This window comes from Zea mays, chromosome 5 (assembly GCF_902167145.1).
Source record: "Zea mays cultivar B73 chromosome 5, Zm-B73-REFERENCE-NAM-5.0, whole genome shotgun sequence".
NCBI lineage: Eukaryota > Viridiplantae > Streptophyta > Magnoliopsida > Poales > Poaceae > Zea > Zea mays.
Genome location: NC_050100.1, coordinates 31,182,458 through 31,206,638, shown reverse-complemented (window position 1 = coordinate 31,206,638; position 24,181 = coordinate 31,182,458). Strand labels below are relative to the sequence as shown.

Sequence of the window (24,181 nt, the reverse complement as noted above, 5' to 3'; positions counted from 1 at the left end):
TTCACATTTAAGCACTTGTGTTGGCACTCAATCACCAAAATACTTAGAAATGGCCCAAGGACACATTTCCCTTTCACATATCTATAACGGTGGCATGCACGACTTCGACGACGACGACGACGTCGAGTTCCTGATGGAACCGAGACCGCTGACACATGGCTTATACGTCACGCCACCCGCACATACGTCGTGCCCACCCAGGCCGTTGGGCCGTGCCGCACACATAGCAGTGGGCTTTAGGTCTCTTAGGCCAACACTACCTAAAAAAGCTAGCCCATTAGGGTGTCACACCCTCAACCATATAAAATCATGCTTGTTCACCCACACCACACAATGTGGAACTGTTTCCAACAATCTTCCGCTCACATATTGTGAGCTGAGATTTGTTTGAGAATGCATTGGGCTAACCTGGCTTTGATACCAACTGTTGGAACCGGACCGCTGACACATGGCTTGTCCATCAGGCTGCCCACACATAGGCGCACACCCACCAGGTCGTTGGGCCACGACACACGCGCATGCACGCATAGCAGCGGGCTTTAGGTCTCTCAGGCCAACACTCCCCCAAAAAGCTAGCCCATTAGGGATTGCACTCTCAACCATATAAATCATGCTTGCTCCTCCACAATACACGATGTGGGACTATTCTTAACAATGTCCCCTCACATATTGTGAGCCGAGATTTGTCTAAGAACGAACTAGACCAATCTGGCTTTGATACCAATTGTTGGAACCGGACCGTCGACACATGGCGTGTCCGTAGGGCCGCCTGCACATACGGCACGCCCACCTGGGCCGTTGAGCCGCGACAGACACGCCCCCACGCACGCATAGCAGCGGACTTTAGGTCTCTTGGGCCAGCACTCCCCAAAAATATAGTCCATTAGAAGGTCATACTCTCAACCATATAAATCATGCACACTACAGAATTTGGGATTATTCCCAATAGTCCTTCTCTCCTCTCAAGGTTCTATCTTCTCGGTGGCGGTGGTACGAGAACTTGGCGTGCGAGTAGACCTGCCTATGAGATGGCCAAAGAAAGACGACCTCCAGATTTATACGACCGGGCAAGGTCGGCCCATGGAATCAACAGAATTGCTAACAAACTCACCTATCGTAACAAACTTGTCATAACTGACTTGGGCTAGGAGAAGCTTCTAGCGTGCTGGCCCATGGCCCAGTGAGAGGAACCCGATGCAGACACTGTCGAAGGGCCCTAGATGTCGGCGCGGTATGGCACACAGGCGTAGGGCTGGAAAAAACTTGACGCTCGTGAGCTGGTTCGGCTCGGCTCGGAGCGGCTCATGAGCCACGAGCGAGTTGAGCCGAGCCTGGTTTTCGAGCTCGCTGGTCCACCGAGCCGAGCCGAGCCAGCTCGTTCCGGCTCGCGAGCTGCGTCAAATTAATCAAACTATACAATGATGATGGATAATGGATAATTTTAGTTATAATGTTGAATGATGATTATATTTTTCACATTTATAAACTATTAAATCACTATATAATGTAATATTATTTATCAAGGTCTAGCTCGCAAGCCAGCTCACGAGCCAACTTTGAGCCAAGCCGAACCGAGCCTTCTCTTTCAACTCGTTAAGTGAACGAGCGGAGCTCTATCTGTCAACGAGACATACCGAGCCGAGCATCCACCCTACATGGGTGGGATGCTGCATAGGAATCGGCTAACGAATGGGACCCATTGACAGCGAAAACGGAACACGCTCTAGCACGACTGGGGAACACTGGCAGAAGGGCCCCATGTGGCAGCTACACCGGATCACCCACACGAGCGCGCGTGCCAAGGCTAACACGGTGGGTCCACCTGTCGGCGCCTCCCCGCTGCTGGGCTGACTGGTGGTAGTAGCTGGGCCGGCCGGTGCGGGTTCCCACCTGGCAGCATGTATTTTTTTTATTTTGCCTTTTTAATTTTTCTTTTCTTATTTCATTTCACAACTTCGAATTGGATTCAAATTCAAATCTGAGTTTGGATCTTCGATTCAAATGAAATGCACAATCAAAATCCAGCCGGATGCAATAATATATCTTAAATTTATGAATTATTCCTTTATTTAGTTTTTTCAAACAAATAATACTTATAAACATGAATTTCACATGACCACCCAATTAAAATAAATCTTCATTTCTCTAAAATTTAGGTATTACACTTGCAACCTTGTGTAGCACGTTGTCGACACAGTGATAGAGCGCATACCTCCATGGTCTGTTGCAAAACAGGACACACCAGGACAGCCAGAATCCGAAGATACATCCGGCAACCACAAAGCAACATAACCACAGCACCTCTCTGTTGTCGTCGTCTTGGCTTTTCCCATCATTGTGCTTCGCTGCATTTGCACATTCCTCCAAAGGGAAACCGCATAGCCCCAGGTTGTTGCCGTAGATTGATGGGTCGACCAGTGTCCGCAGCTGATTACCTGCCGGTATCCTTCCAGACAGACGATTGTTCGAAAGGTTCAGAGTGCTTAGAGCTTCCAGGGCTGCGAAGCCTGGAGGAATCTCCCCTTCCAGCTGATTCCACGACAAGTCCAGGGATTCGAGCAGCGCCAAGTTTCCAATGCCTCCGGGGATATCACCTGAGAGGTGGTTTCTTGACAAGTTCAGGTACCTGAGCCCACGGAGGCTTGTGAGCCCTTGAGGAATCGTCTGGGAAAGCAAATTACACGACAAGTCAATACCCATGATGAATGTTATCATCTTGCTGTACACATAGTTCTCGTTCTTCCAGACTAGCTGGAGCTGCTCGGAGTACGCAAAGAAATAAACGATCTGCCCACGTTCCTGTGGCTGTGTCATGCCAGTAAAATTTGCCAAGTCAGTAGGTATGGGACCAGTGAGCCTGTTATGTGATAGATCTAGTAGCTGGAGCTGGGTGAACTGGAAAATCTGCTGGGGTATGCTTCCACTGAGCATGTTCGACGACAGGCGAAGGAACCTGAGTTTCGGCATGCTCTCGGCGATAATCCAGCCAGGTATTTCGCCGGTGAAATTGTTGCCGCCAAGATCTAGGGTTATAAGCTCATAGCAGTTTCTGATGATTGAGGGGACATTGCCTTGAAAACGGTTGTTGGCTAGGTGTAGAGACTGAAGCGTGTCGCTAGCGCTAGACGAGGAGCTGGAGGACGGAGCTACACTGCTGAAGGAGTTGCTGGACAGATCCATGAGTAGTAAGGATGGCAATTCCCACAGACAGTTCGGGAGATCTCCATGTAGGGCGTTGTTTGACAGGTCCAGGATCTTGAGGAAGCTAGCACTACAGAGTAGCGTCGGCATGGTGCCGGTGATGCCGTTGGAGGAAAGGGCGAGGATCTCAATTTCGGGGAACGAAACAGCGGTGGTGACCTGGTCAGTGGTGGTGGTGACAAGAAGGTCATATGCTTGTCCAGTTAGGCTACAGTTTGACAAGTCGAGCGAGAAAAGTTTGGAGAGGTTCCTAAATGTTAGGGGCAACGGACCCGACAAATGATTGAAGCTCAGGTTCAGCTGAAGGATCTGATACAGCGACCCAAGTTCTGGAGGGATTGTACCGGAGAGTACGTTGTGTCCCAGGTTGAGATTCGTCAGGCTAGTCAGATTTCCAAGAACCTGAGGTATCTGACCGGAGATTCTGTTTTCATCCAGGCCGAGAACTGTGAGCTTCCCGAACTCGCCCAGCTGCGGCGGGAGTGTCCCGTGCAGTTGGTTCCGGGCAAAATAGATGTTCTCGAGGTGTCTGGGCAGCGTACCGAGCCACTCCTGCGTGCCTGCAAGAACGCCGTTTGCCGCCAGATCGATGTACCGCAAGGAGGTGCAGTTCTGGAAGTCCAGATCACGTAGGTTCCAGAGCCTGTTGCCGCTGGCCAGGAAATGCTGCAGCGATGACCCTCCACCTGCGCAGATGGCCTGCGCGGATATCTGGGAGAAACTGTTGCCTGCAACGTTGGCCTCGATCAGGCTGCTCTTGTTCCTGAGACATGGGGTGATGTCGCCTCCTAGTAGTTGGTTGTCTGCCACAAGCAGGGCTGAGAGCTTCCGGAGCTGAGCGAGGCAGCAATGGCTTCCCAGTCCCAGCTCGCCTTCCAAGCCGTTGTCCGACAAGTCCATGACCCGCAGCTCCGTCATGTTGCCGATCTCCTCCGGGATGGTCCCTGCCAAGCTGTTATAACTCAGGTAAAGCGAGGCGAGCTTCTGGAGCTTCCCGAGTGCAGGTGGGATCGAGCCCGCCAGACGGTTGTCGTCGAGGTACAGTTCTTTCAAGCCCGTCAGGTTACCGATCTCGCCGGGGATCGCGCCAGCGAGCCCCAGAGATTGCAGCCTCAGCGAGGCGAGGCGCTTCAGCTGGCCTATGCGGCGTGGAATCGGCCCTGTGAGGCCCCGGTTGTGCTGGATCGCCAGCGAGACCAGGCTCGTCAGGTTGCCGATCGCCTCCGGTATGGCACCTTGCAGGCCGTCGTTCTGCACCAGGGCGAGGGTCTCCAGAGTCCAGACGCGTGAAGGCCGAGAAGTCCAGGCCGGCGAGGGTCCCGTTGAGGCTCACGCTGCTGATGCCGAGCCCCGTCACCTCGCCGGCCGGGTTGCAGGTGACGAACTCCCAGTTGCATGGGCTGGTGGAGTTGGACCACGAGCTAAGGTACCTGTCGCTGTCGGCGGCCAAGGTCGCTTTCCATTTCAGCAGCGCTCCTGCAGCTTCGCGCGCTCCGCCTGCTGCAACGCTCGCCGCCGGGGCCGCGCCACAGAGCAGGAGAGAGACGCAGCTGGAGAGTAGCTGCAGGCGGCTGTGCTGCTGCTTCACCATAGCTTTGGATGTCGGTATCAGGGCCAGGAATCTGTGTGAATCAGATTGATGGAATCATTTATGCATGTATGGAGTCGGCGACCAATTCCAATTTCAACGGTGAGGTCAGGTCGTCCAATCAATTTGTGAGTGCTGGAAGGGTCATGCGCTCGGACCACGTGTACATACGCGACAACAGCAAAGTCCAACAACCCCCACCCCACTACACGTCGGTTGACCGACTTGGACACCAGTTCGGCATTTCTTCTTCGAACTTTGAAATAACATTTTTTTTGAAGTAAAGGTACTGTAGGAAGGTCCTACAGTAATATTATTAAATCAAAAGATCTGAGTTTAGGAAGAAAGAGAAAAATTACAAAGAAATGGAAGGAAGAGGGAGCATAGAGGGGAAGAGTTACAGCCCTAAATTGAATAACCAAGATGCAATATCTTCCTTAAGATTAGGCTTAACTCGATGGCATAATAAGGCAATTTCACTCCTAAACATAGCCTTGCACTCAGAAACCGAAGGGGGATTTCGTTGAAGATCCAATTGTTTCTGCACCTCCAGATGCACCACGTCATGATGATAATAGTTTCTAACCTCCAAGGAACTTGCAAGCGTCTTCTAATTCTCATTAAGGTATGCAGAAGATCCGTAGAACACGGCTGGAGGAAGCCCAAAAGTAGCCAACATCTCCTAGCAAAGTTGCATCTGAAGAAGAGATGAATAGGCGTCTCTTCAATCTGGAGTATACAGTTGTCGCAGGTGAAGGAGTCTAAAGGCATTGCACGTCGTCTGAGAAGGGAGCGGGTATTCAATCTATTTTTGAGCAATAACCAAAAGAATACTTTGTGTTTAGGTTGACATTTAGATTTCCATAACCAAGAGAAGAGAGGGAGCGACTGATGGGTGCCAATCAAGTGAGCATAGACCTTCTGAGAAGAAAACCGATTGGAAGAGGCACTGCATCGCCAAATATCATTGTGATCAAGCAACTGTAGATTACCAAGGGTGTCCTGAAGTGAGAGAAGCTGCTCGAACGCTTCAGCAGAAAGGGGAATGTGGAACAGTTCATTCGGGGAAGCCAGCCGAGCTTGACTAATGTTAATCTCCTTGACAGAGGCAAAAGACCAAAGCTCCAGGAATTTTTCAGATATTCGCTGCCCATTCCATCGATCATGCCAAAGGAGAGTAGATTTACCATTTCGAATCTCCACTTGGGCAATTTCCTTAAAAGAATCTTGGATTTTGAGAATATCTTTCCACCAAAACGAGCCAACTGGTTTAGCTGAGGGCAGAGAGTTGTTGTAATGAGTGTCCCAGATAATGTTAACCCATGGGATGTGTTGACTCTATTAAAGAATTTATGGAGGCATTTCATAAGGAGCGCTTTATTCTGCCACTCAAGGTTGATGACTCCAAGTCCCCCCTAGGTTTTTGGCCTGCAGACTAATTTCCAAGCAACTTGAGAAGGATTTTTTGCATTTATGTCTGCCCCTCTCCAGAGACAATGCCGTCGAAGTTTGTCAATCTGTTTGATCACATTTTTTGGGAGCTTCAGGGTGCACATGTAATAGGTTGGAAGGGAAGAAAATACCGCGTTGACCATTTGTAATCTGCCAGCCTAAGATAGGAAAATAGAAGTTGAAGCTAGTCTTCTTTCAATCTTCTGAATGAGAGGAATGAAAGCTTCCAAATTGGGTTTTTTAAGCCCCAAAGGAAGCCCAAGATACGTGAAGGGCAAAGCCCCAACCTTGTAGTGAAATGTATTTGCTAGCATTGCCATTTTCTGCTCTGAAACATTGATGGGATAAATATTAGATTTGTTATAATTCACATGGAGCCCTGTAAAGTCCGCAAATGAATTAAGCATCGCTTTAAGAAAAAAGAGCTGTCTAGGGCACGCTTCCAGAATCAGAATTGTATCATCTGCGTATTGGATAATCGGGAAGTCAGATCCATAGGAAAGCGGGATCGGGAGCTTGAGGATGCCACAATCCTTGGCCTTGTTAATAATTGACTGAAGCAGATCAGCAGCTAAGACAAAGAGAAGGGGGGACAGGGGATCCCCCTGCCGAACCCCACGCCTGCAATGAAAACGTCTGCCCGGGACCCCATTCAAAAGAACTTGTGACGTGCCAGAGCCAAGAATCAAAGAGATCCATTGAAGCCATATGTCTCCAAAGCCCTTATGCCTCAAAATATCAATGATAGCAGCATGCTCTAGTTTGTCAAAAGCCTTTTCAAAGTCCAATTTTAGGATAACCATTTCTTTACCCGATTTGTGACAAATAGAGATGTATTCAAAGGCCCATGCTAGACAATCCTGAATTGTCCTTGCCTTGAGGAAGCCATATTGATTCTGGTGGACTAAACTAGTAATAACCAGCTGCAGTCTATTGGCAAGAAGTTTAGTCAGGATTTTCATGCTTGTATTGAGGAGAGATACTGGTCTATAGTCCCCCACTGAAGTAGGCGAACTAAGCTTAGGGATGAGAGTCACATAAGAACCATTGATGCTTTCTAAGCAGATTGACCCCTCATAAAATTTATCACAAAGCTCATAGAAGTCTGAAGCAATCACCGACCAGCATTTTCTCACAAAATCCGTGTTAAAACCATCAGGGCCTCGAGACTTATTAGTAGGAAGATTTCTGATGATCTGGTCTATCTCACTGCGCGAGAATGGCAATTCCAGTGTTGACAAGTTATTAGCAAGTTGAATCAATTCAGATAAGTTGAAAACCATAGATGTTGGCTGGGAGGTCCCTAATAGATCTTTGAAAGCTTGGAACAGAACCTCTTCTTTGTCCTTATGAGAGAAAGCCACCATGCCATTATCACAAGACAGAGACAAGATACTGTTGTGACGATGCTTGGAAGTGGCATTAGCATGAAAGAATTTTGTGCCAACATCCCCCAACGTGGCCCATTTGATTTGACCTCTCTGCTTCCAGTAGGTACGCTGATTAGAAAGAAGACCTTGCAGGTGATGGACTAGAGCATTCTTAAAGTTCCATTCTTGAATTGTTAGATCTCTGCTTTCCTCAATAAAATCCATCAATTGAATGATCAATTTCGCCTTAACAATCAACTTAGCTAGATTGAGTAAAGATTTTTGCCACCCATGGATCACCTTTCTTGCTCTTTTAAATTTGGCCATAAGCCGTTTTGCAGGGTCAGGCTAGAATAAATCGTGCTCCCAAGAGGCTTGGAATCTGGAATGGAAGTCTTCAAGCTGAAGCCATTAGTTTTCAAATCTGAAAATGGGCAGTTTAGGAACGTTAGATTGAATGTTGACCACCCAGGGAACATGATCCGAGGTGCTCCTGGCCAGGGAAAAGGCAGAAGTGGCTGGGAAGTTGGAAGACCAGGCAGGCGAGACAAAGCACCAGTCCAGCTTTTCAAGCAAAGGATGACGTTGCATATTATACCAAGTGAACGCTTGCCCTCTGAGAGGAATCTCTTGTAAACCCAGCTGACTGATTGCTGCATTGAAATTGAGCATTCTAATAGGGTCACCACCCTGCTTGTTACGATTTTCAGGGTACCTAATCATGTTGAAATCACCAAGGAAAATCCAAAGCTTGTCTTCATCAATTTCAAGGTTAGAGAACCAGGCAAGAAAAGCTTCTCTACCATGAGGAGAACAAGGGGCATAGATGTTGGAAAGCCACCAGCTTGCCCATTTAGATTAGATTGGAAACGAATAGTGTGCCCCAGCGAGTGTTCTTCGTTGTGCCGACTGACGGCCGATTGGATTTGGAAGAAGGGAAGGGGAAAGTCAGTGAAGTGGGCCTCACATGTAAGAGCTGTGGGTCCACCTGTAAGAAAGCTAACTGATGGAAAGACTCACGTAGCCCCGTGATGTGAATGCTGAGCACAAAATGTGTGTTGAAGGGGAAAACTGAGTAGACAATACAGATAAGGGTAGAACTAAGCAAAACCTCTAGACTAAGGACACGCTTGTAAAAATCCCTTAAATAAACCCCATATTTTCTTTGAACCCAGAAAGTTCGAGCCATTCACCCATAAGACATAAATTGGTGAAAAGTTTGATGTGGTCCCCATAGCGGTCACAACAGGCCCAATAACATAAAGAGTAGTTTTGTTGTGATACATAATTAAACCAAAAGATGTCAAGAACCGCGGCACAGCAGCCCCAAGCTGAGACAGAAGAGACGACGACACATTACAGCCCCGCTGAGGGATGAGACTCCGTGTCATCATCCATATCAGAAGCCTCCCTCTGGTCTTCAGACGAAGAACTTGGCTCATTCCTGGAGCAAGACGAGGAACGAGGCCTCTGGATGGCAGCACTGGAGGACCTAGAGTTATTTAAAGCATCAAGGCTCAACTTGTGGGGGTCAACATTGCAGAAGTCAGTGCCCAACTTCTTGATAGTCATGTGGGAGAGAGATGGCGGTGATGCCCCAGCACAGCACGAGCAGTTATTTTTTATTCCAAAACAAGGCTTAAAGCCTTTGGCCTTTTCTCTGAGCCTTGCACTCCTTCTCACTTCAGTGTCGACCAAGGCTGCACGTTTCTTTCTGTTAACTGCTTCAGAAGTCACAGGGGACTGAGCATCCACAAGTGGATCCTGGTTAGGGGGAAGCAAGCGTTTGGGGGGATCTTAATAGGCACAGCTTCCATGTTGGGTTCCATGAAAGCAGAAAGAGCCCCCAACAACAGAATTTTTTTGGCCCACTCAAAAGAGTCCGGCCTCATAAGCAGGCCCATAAAGAAAGCTGCCCATAGTTTTGGAACGGGGATGAGGTTTGCATTGGGGGGCAAAGCTCAGCCCAGGAGGAGAAACGTTTTCTGGCCATGAAATCTTCGTAGGAAGGGTCCTGAGAGGGCTGATCCATATGAGTCATGCAGCCCACAATGATGTTTTCATCAGCATTCAGATTCAAATTTTCCTCGCCCTGATCGTTATTTCCCTCCAAAAACGGATCCGCTGGGGGGAGCGCTGGTAGAGCAAGCACAACAACTTCTTGATCTTGGACTTCCTCCTGAGGGAAGTGGACTGCTTGCGGGATAACGATATCGTTGAAAAGACCCACTGATTCATCTGAAGGCAAGTCCTCAAGACCGGAAAGCTGATAACTAAATTGTTCCTCCTCATTGTTGGCAATTGGCACTGGTGCAGGTGGTTGCTCTTGCTAGACCTGTTCAGCCGGCCATGGGTCCCAACCATCATCAGCAATGTTGTTACTCACAACATCTTCTTCAATTTCACCAGTGGGAGGGATGTTGAGGTCAAATTGGAAGTTGGGCACAGGCTGCCCCAATCCAAAAAATTCCACTGGAAGTTGATGACCATTATGAGGATATGGAGGCACATGCTCTTTGTCCTGAGGCAAGGCACCAAGCATGAACTGTTGAACTATGTCGCACTGAACAGTCCAGGAAACCCCATGAAAACCTTCAGCCACTAAAAATACAATAAAATTGAGGACTTCCTGCAGAGATGTCACCCTTGCTCTAACAAGCAATCTAGTAGCATTAGAAATATCAGGACGAAAGCTGGTTTAGGACATGTACAATCCTAAGACGATATGGAACAGTTAAAAACTCTATGATATAACCTAGAGACTATAGATTATAAATGCAGCTAAGTAGGGGTGAAAACGGGTCGGGTATACCCGCCAGGTACCGGATACGGATAGTGCAAATACCCTTTTTCGGATACAGATACGAGTATTTTTATATTCGGGACGGATACAGGTAATACCCGGATAGTGCAGCTTCGGATTCGGGTCGGATACGGAGTCAATACTACCCGGTAAATACCCGGATATTCGGGTCGGACCCGTTTTTTCTTTTTCTACATAATAATATAGTTATAAAATCATAACTTTTACATATGAAATCGGATGAAAATAAAGTTTATATGAAAATTATAGAGCTCGAAGAGATCTATAACTTTGTAGTACATCACAATTTTGTTTAAACACATCTTTAGGTCAAAATCATTGAAATAGTGTCCAAATTTATATCAAATTAATAGGCTTTATCATTTTCATGTGGGGACTCAAGTTATCTCCATATGAGAACTGAAGGTTATTTTTTTTATAGACTATTTATTAGTATTGGTAACTTTTTGCAATTTTTCGTCGACGCTACAATATTTTTATGAATTTAATTGTATTTTGATGATTTCCTACAACAAGAAATTAATAATACACCAAATAGCCTCAATTTTTTTAAAATTTTTTACGAAGGCACAACATATGTTCATATATAACCATAAACATGTTTGGATCATAAAATCTATAAGAATCACGTGTTTCTTTCATTTCACTTTAACTTATTTGTATGAGCTACATGTGAAACCACTCTAAGTATCCAAAGTTTCAACATAATCAGTACTTTATTATTTTCATGTGAGAACTTGAGTTATCTTCATATAGAATATTTATTAGTTTTTTAACTTATTTGCAATTTTTGAGTGAAACTAGAATATTTTATGAATCTAAGTGCATTTTGATGATTTTCTATATAAAATAATAATAATACACAAATAGCCCAAACAATTCATAAATTTTTACGGATACACAACACATATCCACATATAGTTCTCAAAAACATTTGGACTATAAAACCCACAAGATGTTAGTGTTTCTTCCATTCCACTCCTACTTATTGCGTGAGTTACACGTGAAATCACTTCATGTATAAAAGTTTCAACATAATCAATACTTCACTTATCATTTTTGCAAATTTGGATCGAAACTAGTGTATTTTATGAATTTAATTATATTTTGATGATTTTATGTAGACGTTTCTTCTATTTTATTTCCACTTATTGCGTGAGTTACACGTGAAATCACTCTAAGTATCCAAGTTTCAACATAATCAATACTTCACTTTACCATTTTTATGTGAGAACTTGAGATTATCTTCTTATAAGATGTTTATTAGTCTTGATAATTTACTTGCAATTTCGTGGTCGAACAAGAATATTTTATGATAACCAACTAATGCATTATCCGACAAGTATTCTATATCCGACCAAATAATATCCGTATCTGTCACTTATCCGCCCGGATAAATATCCGCTCCCTGTATCCGTATCCGTCCCGTTTCTAACTATCCGTATCTGATCCCAAATCCGTTTTAAATACATTAGGGTAGGATACATGATGAGCTACTATCCGTCTGTATCCGCCCGTTTTCACCCCTACAGCTAAGAGACAATATATATGAAGAATCGTGTAGAGACGGCTCTTGGCGAAGAGTCTGTCTCTTGTACTTTTTTCAATTAGCTCCCTAAAGACTCTGTAATAGACCCCATATTAAATGAGGTCAACTCTGAGACGATGGAACAATTTTCTAAGTACAAGAAACAACATGGTACAACCCTGAGTTTCTAAATCATAAATCCAGCTAAGAGATAATGTGTATGGAGAATCGTGTAGAGACGGGCTCAAAGAGCTCGTATCTTGTATTTTTGCAGTTAACCCCTTAGAGATCCCTCAAGAGACCCCTATTAAATGGGGTTGTATATGCCCTTACATTGGATACCGGTTCCTGCCAAATTCATGAGGTCTTGTTCAGATATTTCTACCCTAGTATATTAGATGAAAATGGAATAAAATTATAAAAGATTTTTTATTTGTTTTTAAACTCACTAAATCCCACCCAATCTATGAATTGAAATCACTAAACCCGTAACGAAGGTGTGAATTTGGTTCATAGAGACAGTCGAGGCTAGGGATGGCAACGGGTACATACCCATCGGGTAGTGCCATTCCATACCCGTACCCATAAAAAATTCTATCTGTCAGGTTACCCATATATACTCGTGTGTATAAAATCTTACCTAGAGATGGCAACAGGTACAAACCCGCTGGGTTTTGCCATTCCAAACCCGTACCCGTGAAAAATATCTATACCCGTTAAAAAACCCGTACCCATGACGGGTTTGAAATTTTGCCCAAAACTGTACCTATCGGGTTAGCTGGTACCCACAGGTTACCCGCGGGTTTCATCTCCAATATGTTTGTTCTTCTCATAATCAATAAGTATCGTAATGATTAATGAGATCATGGTCCAAAATTTATGTGATGAACAACGAGTTCATAATTTGGTATAAAAATTATTGGTAGAAAGAATGAAATACAAATAATAAGTTGTATGATCAAGTGACCTTACACTAAGTTACCCATCCACCACATATATAACGCTAGTAAAAACTATAATAGCAAGCAAGCAACACTTCTCACCAAGTACTTGTACATTTCACCATTTGATAAAAATTAGGAAGTAAATAGGGAGATAACAAGTTTGTTGTTCGTTTATAAAATAAAATAACAATATGCACTAGGTTTGGTCGGGTTTAAAAAACCCACAGGTTCACGGATTTAGATACTATAGGAACAAACCCGTACTCATAAACCCGTCGGGTATAGATTTATGCCCATTAACAAAGTCATGGGTATGAAAAATAACCCAAACCCATACCCTAATAAGGTAAAAATACATCGGGTTTCGAGTACCCATTGTCATCTCTATCCACACCCGTACTCTAGATAGCAAAAATTTCTACAATACTTATATCAATAGATAATTATCCGCGGTTATTTATCCATATACATATCTATTGTCATCCTTGTTCGTGTCAATCTTTGACCGTACGGCAGTTATCCATAGCCATAATATATGAAAGTCAGAATATAGTATTAAAATTTCGTTTATTTTTAAATATAAAAAGGAAAAAAGTTACGTTCGCCATATTATGATATTGCTAGTCTACTACTGGTATCGAGCAAAAGAACAATTAGTAGTACCCGTCTCCATAATCTGAGCCCCCCAATAATGATCCCACGTCTCACGTGGCCGCAATAGAACGTCACGTGCGTGCACGCACACACATTCGGGCCCTTCCGACCGCAAGCCGCCCGTGCCGCCGTGCATCCGTGCCCGGCCCGGCCCGGCGGCCGCTGGCGGCGACCACCGTAGTCTATAGAGGAGGGGAGATGTCGTGCATCGGCGGTTGCCCTCCTCGGCTTCCGTTTCCGGCATCATCGCGCCACTCGTGGAATTCTTCGAGCCGTCTGCGCGGCCTTGTCTGCTCCGCCCGTCGCTGGCGTACACAGTGAGATGTTTTCGCTCTCGGCATTCTGTGTTGTTTTTTCCCTGCTAAGCGAGTTTGTTTGGTCTACTTCTATTAACTTCACTTCCTTGTGCTGTGAGAAAACCCGAGAAGTACAGCATGTTCCGATTCAGAAATGTGCTGTGGCCAGGAGAATAGAAAACGAGGAAAATGTTAATGTGGAATTTGACAAGGATGAAACGGTAGGAATTTGTCGTCACTATCAATGATGGCCTACAGTCATTATATGGTGCAAACCAAAATTAGATGAATGTACTGGCAAACAGTTGATAAATGGCTAGGATTACAACACTGAGGTAAGGTTTTCGAAGTTCCCCATTTTAACAATCTTGTTTGTATGATAAGATACCATACTTGATACTTTGTACTTTGTTTCAATGATTAGTATGCTGTGCAATTGTGCCTTACATGTTTTAGAAGAGCTTGTGCTATGCTACTCCATTTCAGTGCCAGCAGAGCATATGTTGGTCACGTTTTATTGCCTTTCGTCATGGGCAATATGGGCCACTGTTACATCTTACATGACATCTCTACTTTCTCTGGATCATGAACAAAATGAAGCATTGAAGCAGATCTTTCATCCACATCTCTACATGGAGAATGAATAGCATTTCTCATACTTTTCCTTGTTGAAATATGCATTGATGCATGGAGAAATATCGACGCATAATTAATTCATCGTTGATCTTTGAGCGTAGGGTGTGAATAAAGTAGTAAACATCTAGCAGTAGATCAGACTCACTTATATACTACATCCCATCCCCTCTTACCATTGTAGAGATGCTATTTTTCACCCTGCTTCTGCAGAATGGTTTTTACACTACATGAGTTCATCTTAACTTCATAGATAGCAGATGTCTTAAGTGATAAGAGGCAGAGCATGGACAAACAGAAGTACAGAACACCAACATACTGATATGTATGTAGCATAGTTCTCGCGAGCATTATGTTATAACTTTCAATAACTTATTGTGCTGCCTTGCATTTGCAACTGGAGAATCAAACTTGAGCCACAGGGCGGAAACCATGCAGAAGAGCACCAGACCACATTTTCTCCATGTCTAGCACGATGTCCCCACACTCATGCTCGTTCCATCCCTCCAATGCATGAACCATTCCAGCAATGCGCCATGCACTCATGACCCTCCTTGGCAGCCAATTCTGCAAAGTTTTCAAATTGGTAGACTCAATGAGATCAAGCATTAAAGTGCCTGCAGAGTTACAGTTCAGTGGGACCTCATTTACCTCACAGGAGTGCACATTCTGTAGTGTTTTAGGTACAACCATTGCAGGAGTTGTCGAGTAGGTGCAGGTGTCCTTGCGTGCCATTCTTGGTGGAAACTGTGAATATGGGATAAACTGGGTCCCTTTCTGTGCCTTAAACTGCTCAGAAGCATCTAGACCATCCCCAATTAACCACACCTACAAAATTTGAGGCCAACAGGTGATGCTGTTTGACAATTAGGTTTGATGGCCTTTTACATGACATCTCCTATGAATTTCTTAAGAAAATGGATGACAGTCAGAAGTCTCTTTAACCTTTGCAGTAGTTGTCTTTGAAAACAAAAGGTTCTCAGCTGCATCTTCTGCCATGTTAGGCTTAAGAAAATGGTAATCCTGCTTGTTGGTCATTACTACCTGAGCAAAATGCGTTGGGAGTACATATTAGTGCAAATTTTATTTATGCAGGTGATTAGAATGAATCAGATGTGCATTTTTTTTATTTCTTACCTTGATATTCTTCCTACACAATGCTGCGGCAACAGCACGAGCAACTTTGGAAATATTCCCTGCGAGAACAACTTGATCTGTGCCTTGAGGAACACTATTCACAACTACTGCAGCAGCTAAGCTGGTGCCATCTACGAGTCTTACTCCCAACTTTGGGCACTTCTGAAGATAAAGTTCTCCATTTCTGTTGAGGTTATGTGCCTGTCGACAAATATATTATTGTTAATTATTATTTCCATTTTTCAATCTATTGCTAATATACTCATTACCTGCCTTGCATGTGGATGGTGATTACACTGAATGAGCACTATCATGGGCAAGTGAACAAATGATAAAGAGGTTTCATGAGTTTGTGACTTCACCATGCCAAAGCGCGTTTATCAAGAAACGGACTATTCAAGATAATTTTATGGCCGTGCGTAGTGCAGTGAGGCGCTACCAACGCATGAACATACCCTCGCTCTTCATCAAATTGGACATTGCGAAAGCCTTTGATTCAGTCCGATGGGAATACCTTCTCTCGCTGCTTCAACATCTAGGCTTCCCTTCTCGATGGAGAGATTGGATTGCAGCCATCCTCTCAACATCCACCTCAAGGGTCTTTGTTAATGGGGCCCCGAATCCCCCCTTGTCTCATGGTCGAGGACTTAGACAGGGAGACCCACTCTCACCATTGTTATTTGTACTTGCCATTGACCCATTGCAGAAAATTTTAGAACTGGCAACAGAGAGGGGACTTCTCAGCAAAATCAGGGGCCGCTCGCCTTGCCTTCGTCTCTCATTGTATGCTGATGATGCGGCCTTGTTTATTGCACCAAAAAAAGAGGAGGTCGATACAATACTAAAGCTGCTCGGGCTATTTGGTGAGGCGTCAGGGCTGTTGACAAACTTCCATAAGTCCACAGTTGTGCCTATCCGTTGTCAAGGCATTGACCTCAACGCGGTCCTAAGGAATATGTCGGCCAGAAGGGCTACCTTCCCCTTAAAATACCTGGGCCTCCCACTCTCATCATCCGGATTGAAGAAGAGCGACTTTCAGTTCTTAACTGACAAAATTTCGAACAAGCTCAGTGGCTGGAATGGGAAAAACCTCTCTATGGCTGGCAGACTGACTTTAGTTAAGTCAGTCGTTACCTCCCAAGCAATCTACCTTCTCTCTGCTTTACGGGCCCCTAAGGAAATATTGAATCTAATTGACTCGAGAAGGAAAAAATTTCTTTGGGCTGGGTGTGCACAAATTACGGGAGGTAAATGCAAGGTAAATTGGCTCCGTTCCGCAAGGCCAAAAGAGTGCGGAGGCTTGGGTATCCTTCATTTAACCAAATTTGCAAGGGCCCTGCGTATGCGTTGGCTGTGGCAAGAATGGGCTTCATCAACTAGGTTCTGGACAACCTTGGAACTCCCTTGCACGACAAAAGATCGACAGCTCTTCGCAGCAACGACATCGATTTCGGTGGGAGACGGGACAAAGGTGTCCTTGTGGAATGATGCGTGGGTGCAAGGGTTAAGACCGAAGGACATTGCGCCTCTCATTTTCAATGTGTCCCGAAGAAAGAACGGATCTTTGAGTGAAGCGTTGTGGAATCATACTTGGATTAGGGACCTCAACCTGTTTTCTGCTGAGGTGACAGAACAACACATTGTGGAGTACTGTAGGCTTTGGTCAATTTTGCGAAGAGTATCCTTGCAACCGGGTATTTGCGACTCTATTAGTTGGAAACTCTCAGAAGACCGACAGTATTCGGCGAAATCAGCATACCTTGCCCAATTCCTCGGCTCAGAGCTTACAAATATGAACTGGATCATTTGGAAGGTATGGGCGCCACCGAAATGTAAATTCTTCAGTTGGTTAGCCATCCAAAATAGAATTTGGACAGCGGATCGTCTTGCGAAGAGGGATTGGCCCCACAACGCTACCTGTGCATTGTGTGGGCAAACTTTGGAGTCAGGATTGCATCTCTTCGTTGAGTGTCGTTTAACCAAGCGGATTTGGGGAGAGGTGGCTGTATGGGCAGCGGTGGAGGGCCTTAGTCCAAGTAACTAGGACCACAATGAGTCTGTCCTACAATGGTGGACGTCCCTAGCTACAACTCAAGATTGCAACAGGAAGGGCTTGAGAAGCCTCTTAATTCTAGTGAATTGGACCGTCTGGCGTGAGAGAAATGCTAGGATTTTCGACCACAAATCCTTCACATGTGCTCAGATTCTCGCATCTATTATATCTGAGGCATCAGCCTGGATACGTGCAGGAGCCAACCAGCTGGCTAATCTCCTAGCATCACTTTAGTTTTGTGTGTTTCAGCTTGGTTTTTCTTCTAGTCTCCTTTCAGATTAGTCTTGTGTGTTTGTGTTTTTTCGGCTTGGTCATGCTTTTGTGGAGTGTCTTTGTATTTTAATCCTCGCCACTTGGGCTCCTCTTTTTTTAATATAACGGGCAGATCTCCTGCCGGTTCGTTTCAAAAAATGAGTTTGTGACTGATGAATATTCCTTTAGACTTGAGATAACTACGAGACCATGCTATGCTATTTCTATATAATCCATTAGCATGTAAGCACCATTTGGAACAAGTGCCTATTGCCACCTTTCTGATAATTTTTTTGTTAGGTTTTTGCCTATTTCAGTGGATACAACTTGAGCATTTTGTCCAGTTACACTAATAATTTTCTTTTCATACTTCCAGATTAATAATCCATATTCATGCAACTTCTTTCATCTAAATGAAGGATCATCTTTTTGTGCTGTCTACTTCTAATAAACGAATAAATGACATACCTGGTTAAGGAGTCCGAGGGTAACAACTTTAGCTCCTTTCTTGTCAGCTTCACATATTGCCTTCTCAACGAGGCTATTGATTGCTTCCTTCTCCCAACTCAATCCATACTACAGAACAAAGAAAGTTTGTGATTCTGTTAGATTATTTCTAAAACAAGATGATTTTGTTGGCACTGGAGGTCCTACTCATTGTTATGAAAAAATATCAAGAAGACATCGCACATTTAGTTAACTATGGTTCTTACATGGAAACTGTATCTTGGGATGACCCATGATTGCATTTTGAGTTTCTTCATGACGTTCCTCTCAACAGTAAATGAAGAACCATATGACCATGTCAGAACCATGGAGAGCCATGACATCGGCCACATCATCCGCACATACCACTTGGCAGTGTAAGGTCTAGAAGCATATTCTGCAAACCCGGGCCTCATATGATAGATGGAGTGCAGGCTGGTAAGGTGGGTAAGGTGAACCACATCTGCCGTTTCTTCTTTTCCCTTGAGTGACTTCTCATACAACGTGTCCGATGACTTGTCCATGGTGTTATATATGTAGTCATAGAATGGCATGAACAGGGAGTAGTTTGTCCTGAACTGAGTGTGGTGAAGAGAATGAAACCTAAAGTTTATTTGTATACTCAGAAGTCAGAACAACATATGGAATCATGTAAATAACTTAATTTACAAAATATGAATTATTGAGTCAACCCTGCTTGCGTTGGTTAACAAATTATATCAGATGTGAAGAGCGACACACGATACGAGATACTTACGAGGGTGTGTACATGAGATACTTGAGAGGAGGGAACCATTTGAAGAGCCAATTGGGCACCAATTCAAAGTTGCAGTGGCCCATGTTGTTCATGAAGTCGATGTAGATCACGTAAATCTCAAATGCAATAATTGAAGCAGTTCCGTTCAAGGTGCACACAATCAATGGGATTGAGAACAATAGTTCATACGCCACGAGCTCAGCAAATGGATGGATGACGGCTGCACAAAAAAACAGTAACATTTGATCTCCAAAGGGGGTTAAAAGAACACAGATAGATGTGCATAAGAGGGTTGTCTGAGAACTCCTGGGGAAGGAAATGGTCTGTGATTAAGTATCTGGCTTGGAGAAGGATCATGAACCAGGTATATTCCCTCAGAAATCTGTCGATCTGTAAGTCTGACAATGTTTTTTTATTTGCCATGTGGATCGCTCTAGTTCCCTGTTTGTATGCTTAGTGCAGAAGACGTATCTCCCTGTTTTTACATTGCTTTGAGGTGTAGATGGATGCTGTACTTAGTAAGTACGATCATGTCTGAATTACAGCCTTTCTGTAACAAATGGTGATGAGAAGAAGAATATACATGCCAATATTCATTATTATCTATTAAACTGTGAGTTTTCGATTACATGATTTTCCATGGCTGAGGCATGCTTAGTTCATGTACTTTTTCTCTGCTTTGCATCTTTGAACGAGCGCCATAATAGTAGTTTCCAAAACTACTCTGCCATTAATTCTGATTTACCTACTTTCTTCCCATCGTAACCTCCCTGGGTTACCATTAATTCTGATTTACCTACTGTACTGCACTACGCCGGTTTTGAGTGTAATGTAATAAAGAAGACCACCATATAACCACGTGGTACGGATTTATAGAGTGGGGTTTATCTGTCCGGACGGAGATAGTGATTCGGCGGTTACAAGTACGTGTACGTGGTGGCCGGCAGTGCACGCGATCTGCTTTTAATTCCCTTCTGTTGTGTGGAAGCTGTAGGCATGCTGCATGCAGCAACTGAGCAGCTTGGCTTTCCAATGGTCCCCGGATTTGCTCGTCCTTACTAATCGGCCAGTACTGGCCGACTCAGCTGGTCAGTAAAAATCCTTCGAAAGGTCTTTGTCTTTGTTGCATGCAGGCACTAGACTGGAACGTGACAACCGAACTCTGGATGTCGATCGATGTCGGGACCATGCCAAAGCCATGTTAGTCTCGCATAGAGTATTTGGTATTATTCATGATAGCAAATAAATGTCATCAGATTCATTATAGGATATATTTGATGCTGTATATTTATTTGGTGCTTTAAATATTGATGCTCTTTTACATAAAAATCTGGTCGTATTTTAGGGGCTGTTTCGTTGCCACCTACTAAACTTTAGTGTACCCTAAAATACCAAATGGGGTGACTAAAATAGATCTTTCAAATACGATTTCTACGGACTAAAGGAGATGTTTGAATGTATTAAAGCTAATAGTTAGCTGCTAAAATTAGCTAAAGACATTCAAACTGGCTAAATAATAATTCAGCTATTAGCTAATTTGTATATTGCATTCAAACACTCCTTAAAGTTTAATGAGGGTGACTAAAAAGAACCCGACAAACCTCTTAGACGGTGGACTAAGGACTTGAAGTGTTCACCCTTTTTCAGGATGGAGGTAGTTCGAAGTCTGTAATTCAAAATATAATGGTTTAAACCTATTTGTTTCACTCAGAATGCAAATGAGATAAATTGACTCCGTCGTGGTACGTGTACGATAGCTAAGCTTGAGGTCGAGGACACCTTGCATATGACTGATTAGTGGCAGCTAGCAGGTCGTCGATTTGGCCGGCGTATTAATTACTATTGAAATGAAGCTTTCTGCTTACAGGTGATTGGCTCGGTGACGATGGAGGCGTGGTGGTGGGAGTGGTAGCGGGAGTAGAGGAAGTGGTGGTGCAGCGCGCGGTGCAGCCAGTAGTAGACGAGCTCGACGGGGCCGGCGTGCAGCAGCGCGATGAGCGCGGCGCCGTCCGCGCGCCACAGCGGCAGGTGCTGGCCCCCCGGCAGGTAGGTGGAGCCCAGGTACAGGAGGATGCCGCTGAGCAGGATCTGGTCGTCCCAGTTGCGCTCGCGGTCCACCTGCTCGAACTCGATGCCGCGGTCCACGACCTGCCGCCGGCCGCGCGCGCTCTGCAGGCGGGACGCCGTGATCCACGCCTGGTTGTGCAGCGCCCGGAGGAGCAGCGACGGGAGGATGGCCACGTACCCCAGGTCGGCCGCCCTCCACCCCTTGGTCGCCGCTAGGTAGCCGCCGTGCGCCACCCACGGCGCCAGCAGCAGGTACTGCGTGCATGCACACACACACACACACACACGAGCGTACGTCATCAGCCACCATGACAACGATTGGCACACAGCACACACTGCTCGACCGAGACCTCGACCTTGATCTGTAGGCTAGCGAATTGACTCCATGAATTCTCAGGAAGTAAAAACAAAAGACAAAAGAACTGTAGGAGAGTCGATCAGCCATGCACACGCGACCTATCAAATTAATGAACTTTTGGTGGCTTCCTTCCATGCTCATGGGTCGGCCGGAACATGAGATGCACAGGAGCATAAGACTCATGCACAGATGGTCTCACGGCTGCCGGTGCATGCATGTATGTATAGCAAGTCCATGCGTGCATGCATGTTCCGACACTGCGCGCTCATGGCCATATACCGTGCGCCCAAGATTGCCATGGCATGGCACGCCGCCGGTGAGCAGAAGACGACTTGCTAATTTTCCTTCACCTTCTCCCCCGCTCTGTGCCATGGACGTACGCACGCAGGTTATTGAGACGGGGCCCCGGGGCCGGGAGGCGGGAGCTACCTTGAAGTTGCCGAGCTTCTTCCACGGCCACTCGGTGAAGAGGCCGGGGTTCGTCGCCATTGTTGCGAGCTACACCCGCAACTGCTTGCTTGTGATTTTTTTGTGAACTCTGGTGAACTACCAACTGATCTCGTCCTAGCCTTGGACTGGCTGAATTTATAGAGCTGCTCGCGCGCGTGTATATAGCCGGGGGAGAGAACTGTGCGGCTCTGCCCCGCTGGAAAGGTACAGTAACCTTCGGCCCATCAATTCTCTATTGCATGCGGCCCTCCTCGATGCTTCAGTCTAAGAGTATCTCCAAAAAAATCTTTATTTTTAGCCTTCTATTTTACTTTTATTTTTTTTTATAAATATTGCAATTTATATGTAGCATCTCATGAAGGGCTTATTTAGCAGTAATCCCCTCTATTTCTTTGCTGTCAAACATGGGAAACACACTCAATACGTATCCGAGAATAGAATCTTAGAGGAGATTTAAGTTTTTAAACTAGTCGTACTAAAAATCAAAATCGGGGAAAAAAACCAAAGAGAATTCAGTCTCGTATCGTATCAGTACAATCATTCGACTTCTTCCTTAGGTTGGCCGTTGGCATCGGTTGTACGTGGTGTGGTGTGGCGTGGGCGCGCAACGTGTCCTACTACTGTACGTACGTGACGCGTCGGCAAGACAATGACGCCAACAAAGACTTGCGTTGCACACTGCAATGTCATTGGCGTCCGGCCTTTGAGAGTTTGGTGTGTGTGTTGTAGTTGTGTTGTAGGACCATGTAAAGAGAGAGAGGGGGCTATGAAATGAGCATCCATGTGAATGCATGTATATCACGTAAATATGGTCATACAAAGAGCGACGAGGCGTTAAAAACGGATTCGAGGTGAGGCAAAAAAAAGAAGTATTTGCAGTTACTCACTGACACTAGTACACATAAGCTTTATAGTGACGGTCCTAGAGCTATTTACACTGGCTTATTTTTACTGACGTTTTTCTTAAAGAAACCGACAGTGAAAATATCATATCCACTGTCGGCTTTCTTTATTTGGCCGCCAGCGAAAGTTTTCCTTTTTTTTTAAATTTTCAAATAAAACTAAATTATAATATATATATATATATATATATATATATATATATATATATATATATATATATATATATATATATATATATATATATATATATATATATATATATATATATATATATGGTAGGTATATTAGGAGCCCTTAGCTTCAAATAGTTAGAGCAAGCCCTAGACGACCACCCCTGCGACCTGGTCCAGACCGGCGCTGAGAGCACCTAGAGGGGGGGTGAATAGGTGATCCTGTAAAAACTTGATATTTAACTCACAAAACTAGATTAGGAGTTAGCACAAATAATGCCAAGTGACTAGAGAGGAGTCTTAGCAAAGCACAATAATCACAAGAAGATCAACACAGATAGATACAGTGGTTTATCCCGTGGTTCGGCCAAGTCCAACACTTGCCTACTCCACGTTGTGGCGTCCCAACGGACGAGGGTTGCAATCAACCCCTCTTAAGTGGTCCAAAGACCTACTTGAATACCACGGTGTTTTGCTTTGCTTTACTTTATCCCGCTTGCGAGGAATCTCCACAACTTGGAGTCTCTCGCCCTTACAAAGATGTTCACAAAGAAGCACGGAGTAAGGGAGGGATGAGCAACTCACACAAGACACAAAGATCACAGCAAATACACACACACAAGACCCAGACTTGAGCTCAAGAGACTATCACGAGTTTCACACTAGAACGGAGCTCAAATCACTAAGAATGTCGAATAAGTGCGCAAGAATGAAGAGTGAATGATCAACAATGCTCAAGAAATGCTTGGTATTCTCCTCCATGCGCCTAGGGGTCCCTTTTATAGCCCCAAGGCAGCTAGGAGCCGTTGAGAGCAATCCAGGAAGGCAATTCTTGCCTTCTGTCACTTGGCACACCGGACAGTCCGGTGCACCACCGGACACTGTCCGGTGCGGATCTCCTTCCTTATTTGGCGAAGCCGACCGTTGTAGATTCCTAGCCGTTGGCGCACCGGACAGTCCGGTGCCCCTCCCGACCGTTGGCTCTTGCCACGCGTCGCGTGCAGATTCCGCTGCCGACCGTTGGCCCGGCCGACTGTTGGCTCACCGGACAGTCCGGT

General features: G+C 45.0%; 2 protein-coding genes and 1 long non-coding RNA gene across 3 annotated transcripts; 1 reads left to right on the top strand and 2 right to left on the bottom strand.

Moving 5' to 3' along the window:
• Window positions 1-2,040: 2,040 nt before the first annotated feature.
• LOC103626179 (LRR receptor-like serine/threonine-protein kinase FLS2) lies at window positions 2,041-4,524 on the bottom strand (the record flags this gene model as incomplete). Its single annotated transcript, XM_008646572.3, has 1 exon — window positions 2,041-4,524. A coding segment is annotated over one exon (2,379 nt), but the record flags the coding sequence as incomplete, so codon positions are not given.
• Window positions 4,525-13,304: 8,780 nt separating this feature from the next.
• Window positions 13,305-14,305, top strand: LOC103626178 (uncharacterized). The gene is made up of 2 exons (XR_552752.4): window positions 13,305-13,878; window positions 13,990-14,305. It is a non-coding gene; the product is annotated as an uncharacterized lncRNA (long non-coding RNA).
• A 252-nt stretch (window positions 14,306-14,557) lies between these two features.
• LOC100280261 (uncharacterized) lies at window positions 14,558-22,142 on the bottom strand. The gene is given in 9 exon segments (NM_001153189.1): window positions 14,558-15,057; window positions 15,142-15,318; window positions 15,436-15,534; window positions 15,628-15,828; window positions 18,401-18,508; window positions 18,646-19,021; window positions 19,176-19,395; window positions 21,041-21,497; window positions 22,030-22,142. Coding segments are annotated over 9 exon segments (1,860 nt in total). The 5' UTR covers window positions 22,090-22,142; the 3' UTR covers window positions 14,558-14,895.
• Window positions 22,143-24,181: the final 2,039 nt, after the last annotated feature.